Source organism: Equus quagga, chromosome 9 (assembly GCF_021613505.1).
Source record: "Equus quagga isolate Etosha38 chromosome 9, UCLA_HA_Equagga_1.0, whole genome shotgun sequence".
NCBI classification, from domain to species: Eukaryota; Metazoa; Chordata; class Mammalia; order Perissodactyla; family Equidae; genus Equus; species Equus quagga.
In genome coordinates, this window is record NC_060275.1 from 65,687,818 (window position 1) to 65,696,214 (window position 8,397).

The 8,397-nt window shown below is 50.7% G+C and overlaps 1 protein-coding gene across 1 annotated transcript in view; it reads left to right on the forward strand.

The window, feature by feature from the left end:
• The window catches only part of NWD1 (NACHT and WD repeat domain containing 1), a 68,390-nt gene extending 61,975 nt beyond the window's left edge, over nucleotides 1-6,415 (forward strand). Inside the window, 4 exon segments of the mRNA XM_046672465.1 lie at nucleotides 1,251-1,801; nucleotides 3,538-3,643; nucleotides 5,226-5,552; nucleotides 6,290-6,415. Coding sequence (XP_046528421.1) covers nucleotides 1,251-1,801; nucleotides 3,538-3,643; nucleotides 5,226-5,527 — 959 coding nt within the window. The 3' untranslated portion in view covers nucleotides 5,528-5,552; nucleotides 6,290-6,415.
• The last annotated feature ends 1,982 nt before the right edge of the window (nucleotides 6,416-8,397 follow it).

Sequence of the window (8,397 nt, forward strand, 5' to 3'; positions counted from 1 at the left end):
CTGGGGGGACACAAACTTTCGGCTCATAACACACCTGTAACTCCAGTCAGGTCGCATGTGGCTAATAGAAAACAGGATTTGATGTTACAAATTTCTAGCATAAGGCAATTGATAGTCTGGCTGTCAATCCCCGTTTCAGTGCAGGTCCCCTGGAGGCAGGGCGCATGATGGGGATATTTGCACAAGTGTTGTGTAGGGGGTCGCTCCCAGGAGAAGGAGAGAGAGGGGAGAGCAGGCTGGGGCGGGGAAGGCCAGAGCAAGGAGGTGGGCTCAGCCTGACGTGGGCTCAACCCTCACGGGGACCTGGGAGCATGAATTGCACCTCAGAATTGTCCCATCTTGAAGCACGGAGGCCAGCCGTTTATACTGTCATCTCAGGCAGTCATTGGCCTAGTGCCGTCCTTGTGGGGCAGGCACAGCCCTCCAGGCATTTCCAGATAAGGGACGCCCTTCACCCAAGGGCGATTCTCAAGGAATTGAGAGAGACGAGTGTGGCAGTGGGCAGCCTTGGGTCTGGGCGTGTCACCAACGTATCTGCTGCCATCCCCAGTGGGGAGATGGAGATATAGAAATTCTTTGTTAGTGATAAAATAATAGAGGAAAAGAAATTCACTCTCAAGTTCCTGCATCCAGGGATTTGGCGTCAGTCTAGGGCCAGCTGCGGGGCTGGGCTCTGGGGGCTGGCAGTGAGCAAGTCAGACAAGGTTAGGATTCTCCAGGTGCTTGCCTGATAGTCGCGGGCAGAGCGGGCCACTGAGAATGGAGCGCAGTGGGGGATGAGATCTGAGTCTGCAAACTCAGGCCCGCGGGCCAGACCCGGGCACACCCATTTGTTTACACCCGGTCTGTGGCTGCTTTAGGGGCTGCACCAGCAGGTTCGAATGGTCAGACAGAGAGCATACACCCTGCAAGGCAAAAATATTTGCTCTCTGGCCTTTTCCAAAAGTTTGTAAAGGAAACGTTTGGGATGAGGTCCGGGAGGTCACCCGAGGCCTCGAGGACTGCGGACGGTGCGCTTCCGTTCTGAGGGTGCAGGAAGTCACCGAGGGCGTCGGGCAGGGCATCGAGATGATGCGACTTTCATTTTTAAAAGTTGGGTGGTTAGGGGGCAGCGGTGGAAGCAGGGCAACTCGCAATAGCCATGTCCAAGATTATAGATAATGCAATATCGAAAACATGCTTAAAAATAAGAAACCGTGGAACAAGCGTTCCTGTGATCGCTTCTTGGTGTGGTCTTCTCCCCGTGGCAGGTGAGGAACGAGAGGCCCTGGACACCTCCAATGAGGTCAGGTGCCTGGAGGTCGCCGAGCAAGCCAAGCTTCTCTTCACCGGCCTCGTTTCCGGGGTCGTCCTGGTGTTTCCCCTGAATTCCAGACAGGACGTGATGTGCATCCCCCCTCCGGAGGCCGGGAAAGCCATCAACTACATGGCCCTGAGTAAGGATGAGGAGCGCCTGGCCGTCGCCTACGACAGCCTGGTCCTGGTGCTGGACATCAGCCCCGGGGACCCCTGTCCGGTCATCGGCGGGCCAACCTACACCTGCTACACCCAGCTGCCTGAGACCATAGCCAGTGTGGCCGTGCTGGCCGACTACCGCGTGCTCTACGTCATGACCAACGGCGGCCTCTTCCTTTACGAGTGTGTGGCTTCCAAAGTGTTCCCTCTGGAGGGGCATGGAAGCCGGGTTGCCTGCGTGGAGGTCAGCCACAAGGGGCAGCTGGCGGTCAGCGGGTGCGAGGAAGCGCTGCTGTGTCTCTGGGACCTGCAGGCCTGCAAGGGGAAGTTCGAGATGAGCTACACGGTGCGTGGCCGGCCACACCACGCGCGTGCCAGGTCCCAGCATTAGAAACCCAGGACAGGCGCCATTTATTAAGTGCACACCACCTGCCACCGACCTGGGTCGGGACTGGGGTGAGGCGAGTGAGACGCACTGGCCTCGGGTGCAGAGTTTCAGGGGCTGCCAAAAAACTCGGCAATCAGGACAAAGAACATTTTAATGCGATGCTTAAAAAAATCAAAACCAATGCAAAAATCCATGGAGAGCAAAATATCCGCATCTGAAATAAAGACAGGCTCAGTCCTGCACTGGCCCTGCCCTAGCCCCCTCTCCTCGCCCTCATCCCCCTGCGCCATTCTCTCACCCAAACTGTTTGTTCGCCTGACCTATGCCAGGCCCCTCTCCAGCGCCGAGGAAGTGGCCGTGACCGGGACAGACACTGTCCCGCCTCTGGGAGCCACGTTCCCGGGGAGACACTGAGAGCTCCGTAAGGGCAGGACTTTCGGTGTTCTGCCCCCTGAGGTGGCCCCATCCCCAAGAGAGCTCTCGACATATCCTCTGTGCTTGATAAATTTGAAATAAAAGTAAAACAGCAGATACACGACGGGGTGCGGAGCAACAGGGCTTTGAAGAAAAAATAGGGCCGGGTCAAGGGGGTAGAGAGTGGCAAGGGCTGCTATTTAAGAAGGTTAAATAAGTCTGGTGGAACAGCATTCTAGGCAGAAGGAAGAGCAGCTTCGAACGCTCTGAAGAGGGAAACTGGCAACTCTTTTACATAGGAAGTGTCTAAAAGTTTGCACTGTCCATCTCTTAAGAAGCGATTATAATTTTTGTATCAAAATTAAGAGCTATATCACATATTTAAATATAATACATTCATATTACATTAAAATATACATATTAAAATATCATTCTATAATTTGACCCTCACAACGATCTTGTGAAGCTCAGTGTTATTATCCCAGCTTTTCAGATGGAGAACAGAGGCCGTACCTCAGGTTGCAAGACGTGCAAATTGTTAATAAACACAGGGAGAGGACCTTGTGACTAAGAGAGCGGAGTGGGTGTGGTTTCATCTTAAAAGGCCTTTGTCCCACCTGACTTGTTTCATGAAGCCACGACAAGACTGGGATGCCAGTAATCTTTTGCCTCGTTGAGATGGGAAATGTCACACAGCAGTTAAATGCACCTAGATTTTTGACTTTGTTTTTAAATAAACAATTTTAGAAGGATTTTAGATTTACAGACAAGTTGTGAAGACAGTACAAAGGTTCCCGTCTGCCTACGCCTCGTCCACTTCCTCCCGTGTCAACATCTTATTGTGACTGGAGTGCCTTTGTCAAAACTAAGAAATTAATGTGGGAATGATATTATTAACTAAACTATCAACTTATTGGGGTCATAGATTTTTCAACGAATCCCCTTTTTATGTTCTAAGATTCAATCCAGGACCCCATATTGCATTTGGCACACAGTTTAATTAGATAGAATTGTGGCTAATATTTGTGTAACTAAGGTTCTTTAAGAAATTAAACCCTCTGCCTCCCGCTCCCCAGCGCAGACTGTCACTAACCCTCTCAGTCTGACCACTGTGAGGAGGTTTGGTCCTGGGAATATCGATGCTACCCATCTCTCCAGGTTTTTGTCGGATTCACCCCCATGGGGCGCTTACAAGCCTGGCTTCTCATATGCCTGCCTTGGGCTTGGTCTCTTGGGGGTCTTTCAGTCTGAAATTGAGATCACATTGTCTTTTTCAACAGAATTCTTACTGCCAAGGCGTCCAGTGTGCCTGCTTCTCCAAGGATGACAAGTATGTGTATGCCGGCTTGAAGGATCGCTCCGTGACCGTCTGGAGTGTGCTGGATGGTGAGTCATTTTGCTTTGACGGCAGGACTAGGGTTACATCTGGAAAAGAAGGGCCTGTCCTGGGTCCCCAGCAGTAGAGGGCCCCGCTCTGGCTTCCTCGAGCTGGGCCCTCCACTTAGGGAGGTGTCCCCAGGCCAAGGGGACAGGCCACCTGGAGCTACACCTTCTCCTCCAGACCCACTATCTGGGCACCCAGAACTCCAGAACCCCCGCCCCACCTGGCCTTGGGCCATCTTTAGGGCAAGTGCAGACCTCTTCCCCAGGGCCATCTTTCTGAGGGTGGACTCTGCCCCCCGTGTGTGCACCCCTCGGCTCAGGGTGGGGCCGTGGGTGGTGTGCGTGGAGTCTGGATGTGTGAGCTGGGTGGGGGGGTCACACGTATATGTGTGAGGTCCCTAGGGGGCGATAGGATGGAGCTGGGTGTGGGAAGAGAAGGAGGACAAGCCACAAACAGCTGGGGGCTGGCCCTCCTACACCATTACATTCCAGCACGGAACTGAGGATCCCAAGAATTCCCAACCCAAACCTAACCTTCCAAGTGGTTCTGAAGGTACATCCCTCAATGTGGGAGGCTAGAGCATATTTCATTTAATAGTTTATTAGCTAGATTTGCAACATTTACATATTGTGTCTGATAGATGTGGGCCTTGACTCATTCTCTTGCCCCAGACCCCGTAAATGTTAGGGCCAGCCTGTTTAGGACAAACTGCTTTGAACGCCCCATGCCTCTTGGTCTGTTCAATGTTACACTAAGTGCATATTAACAAGAGTTAACATTTCTTGTGTATGAGGTGCTGTCACGGAGCTGTGTAATTCTCTCAATAGCCGCCCCATTTTACAGAGCAAAAACTGAGGCTCTGAGAGACAGAGTGACTTGCCCAAGGTCACACAGTGAGCAATTAGTAGGCTGTGATTTGAAGCAGGTCTGCCTGGTCCCCATGCTCATCTTTGTTACCTTCCCACACTGTCTCCTATAGAGAAGGGAACCCTTATGGCACTGGTCGGGGGGTAGAGGCAATTGCTATCCCCGTTTGACAAATGAAGAAGATGCAGTTCAGAGAGGTTAAGGGACTTTTCCAAGGTCACAAAGCAAGTAATTGGCTGAAGGAATATCTCATAGAGTTGAATACACTGCAATCAATCATTGTAACCCAATACACTGTAATCAAATACAGGGCAGTCTGATACAGTGTAGCAAAGATACCCGGCGCAAGTCGCAGATGGCTCAGAAGCTGCGGGCTGTGGATTGTGGCCTTAAAGGCCCATCCTTGGCAGGTTCACAGCCTCCCTTGCTATCCTTCCTCCAATAATCATAATATTTACTGAGCTCACTCTGGGCTAAAACTGGTACTAAGCACCTGACATGCATGACTTCTTCACATCTTCAGAGCTCTCTTCAAGAGGCAGGTGCCGTTAGCATCCCCGCATTGCAGATGAAGCAAGAGGGGCTCCGAGAGGCTGCATGTCATGCCTCAGATAGTAAAGGGCGTAGCACAGATCTGACCCCATGCAGCCAAGTGCTGAATGTGTGAGATTGGGTCTCTGCAGCCCCTGTTTTCTCATCCATGCCCTCTCCCCACAGGCTCTCTGCTGGCTGTTCAGTTTGTCCATGCCGTGGTGAACAGAATCATCCCCACTTCTGATGGCTTCATTGCCCCTACCAGACACGGCTATCTCATCCGTGAGCGGTTCCAGTGCCCTTCCTCAAGGGCCTCGCAGCAGGACCCTCTCAGGAACTTCAAGAAGGCCGTGTGGATGGTCAAATCCAGGCAGAGAGGAGAGCTGGCTGCTGCTGCAGGAGCGCTCCAGGACTCAGGATCAGGGAGTGCGCAGGGAAACCAGTCCAAATCAAACAAACACTCACAAGTCTGCCTGATAGTGTAGAAACCCCGCGGGGCACGGGGCTCCGGTGAGTTAGCCCGTCCCATCTGGCTGAGGCGGACAGTGTCCGTGCTGATATGCATATCTGGACCCAAGGCCTCTGATTCTGTGACCCAGACCCTGCTTCTCACCATCTTTCTCTTCCTCTCTCCTCCTTGTGGGCTCCATTCACAGACCTGCCACCCCCCGGTTAGCAAGTTGGTGGCCAATATGCTGCCATCTCCAAGATCAGTAGAAAAGAGAGCTTCCTTTCCCAACAGTTTGAACCAAAGTCCTGGCCGTGAGTCTATTGGCCCCACTTGGCTCACACACCCATCCCAGAACCAAATGCAATGCCATGGTTCTCTGCGAGAATGCAGTGAGCTGATTGGCTGGCCTGACTCAGTGCCCACCAGGGCTGAGGATGAAGTCAATACCACCCAACTATGTGGACTGAGAAGGGGCCAGCGAGGGGCTCTGTCTTGGGTGGGCATGGGCGCCCGGACCCTACCCCAGAATTGCCGTGGGGAAGGCAGCCCACTGGTGCCGGTGCCTTCCTGTTGTAAGCAAAGCCAGGATTCCAGACTTTTATGCAAAATGTTCCCATTTTTAAAACTTCGCGATTGGCCTGAATTTACATCCCCAGGCACGTTTGGCCTGTGCGTCTCTAGTTCGCGAGCTGACTTCGCGACCCAAGCTGGCATTAGAACAATAAACCTATTGTAGTTCTTTATCCATCCTCCCTGGCTCCCAGGCTTTGTGTTTAAAGATGCTTTTTTGTCTTAGAAACTGGAGGCTCTTGGAAGCAGATGGAAAGAGCTGGCGGCATCTCACGGCCGTGCTTTTGGACCGTCTCTGTCTTGAGCAAGTTCCACAGTCAAACGGTTTCCATTCCACTGGAGCGGATCTTTCTCCTTCGCCCGCAGCTTTCTCAAAGCGACACTTGCTTCTGGCGCTTCTGCTCTAGGATGGGAGAACCTAAACCTTCAGGGTGCTATTCTTTTTTCCTTTCACTGGATTTGGAGTTTCAGAAAAGGTAACCTTTCAACCAGGAGCTCTTGAGCTGGATGCGACACTGCGGACCAGCTCACTCAGTCGTTTCCCAAACCAGGGTTCCAAGGACAGCTTCGGCAGTTCTGCAAATGTTAGCATCAAATCACACTTTTAAAAAATACTTTAAATTGTAATTTTAAAATGTGTGCTCAGGTGCGTCGGGTAGCAGGTTTTAAGGTGTTGGCAGTCACTAACTTAGGATTCTCCTGCCATCTGCATCTAACTTAGATTGCGAGGGAGCCCTGAAGAGAGAGCTGCTCCTTGCCACACTCCTCTGCGGATCAGGATTTCGCCCAGCGCAGAAATAAAGGGGATGTTGTGACAGAGTGAGATCTTAGCTACAACTTCTGGTTGAAAATGTATGTGTCCATCTCAACAGCCTCAGGGAGAATCAAATGCTTTGTGTGTAAATACTAATTTGAATATAGGAAAAGAATTTTTACTAATAAAATGCTGTTCTGGATTGTCGCTTATGTTGCATTTTTTTGCAGTGAGCTTTTATTTGAGAAAGAGTTTGGTTGCTATGAATGTTTGTGGAGCACTGGACTTTGAGGAGAAAGGACTTGTCTGAGGTCTCCCAGCTGTGGCGGAGCTGGGGTGACAGTGTGGCCATTACAGTCCCCACCTTGCTCACTTACAGCTAAGCAGGACCAGGTCACCAAACTGGGACACTTTTTGAGAGTGAAAGGGCTCACTAAACTCCCAGACAACTGAAATAAACTGGACTGTCCCAAGACAATTGGAATATACAGCCCCTCTTGTTGCAGCAGGAATTAATTTATGTTAAATTCTAGAGACTTTTTTTCTTTTGAGGAAGATTAGCCCTGTCGACGAAAATAATCCATAACCAATCTAGTAATGAAAATTTGGGAGAGTTTATTCTGAGCTCAAATCTGAGGACCATGGCCCGGGGCCTTTCTTCCTGAAGAAAGAAAGGGCACCAAAGAAGTGGGGTGCACAGAGTGGTTATATCCCCCCAGAGAGGATGTTTCACATAGGATTGAAATGTCCCTTTTACAATAGTCGCGAGACTGCTCTGTGGGCACAGCGATTGATGGAAACAGCAGGTAGGTCTTCTGTCTAGGTGAACACAGCAGGGTGGCAGTCTGTTGTCTCAGGCTGGGTGGTCACAGGTGAGCTGGGTGGTCAAAGGTGAGTGCAGCAATCAGTTCCTAGCCTAAGGAAAGATGTTTATCCCTAAGGAAATGCCAAGGTTGGGAGGGGGAGGGAAGTTGCACCTTTATCTCAGGGCCTTTGTTCTTGCCATAGGGAATGTATATACAACGCATGCTCAACAGCCACAGTCAGGTCCTTTTGGAAAAAACAAAGTCAGGCCGAATTAGGTTTATACCAAATGGCTTCCTCATATACTCCAATATATCCTATTGCTTGCCATTTTTATTTGTCAGCCCTGAGCTAACATCTGCTGCCAATCCTCCTCTTTTTGCTGAGGAAGACTGGCCCTGAGCTAACATCCGTGCCCGTCTTCCTCTACTTTACATGTGGGACACCTACCGCAGCATGGCTTGACAAGTGGTGCCATGTCCACACCCGGAATCCAAACTGGTGAACCCAGGGCCACCGAAGTGGAACATGTGAACTTTTTTTTTTTTTCTTTTAAAGATTGGCACCTAGGCTAACAACTGTTGCCAATCTTCCTTTTTTTTTTTAAGGATTGGCACCTGGGCTAACAACTGTTGCCAATCTTCCTTTTTTTTTTTTAAGGATTGGCACCTGGGCTAACAACTGTTGCCAATCTTTTTTTTTTTTTCTGCTTTATTTCCCAACCCCCTCCCCCTGCCCCCATACACTGTTGTATATCTTAGTTGCAGGTCCTTCTA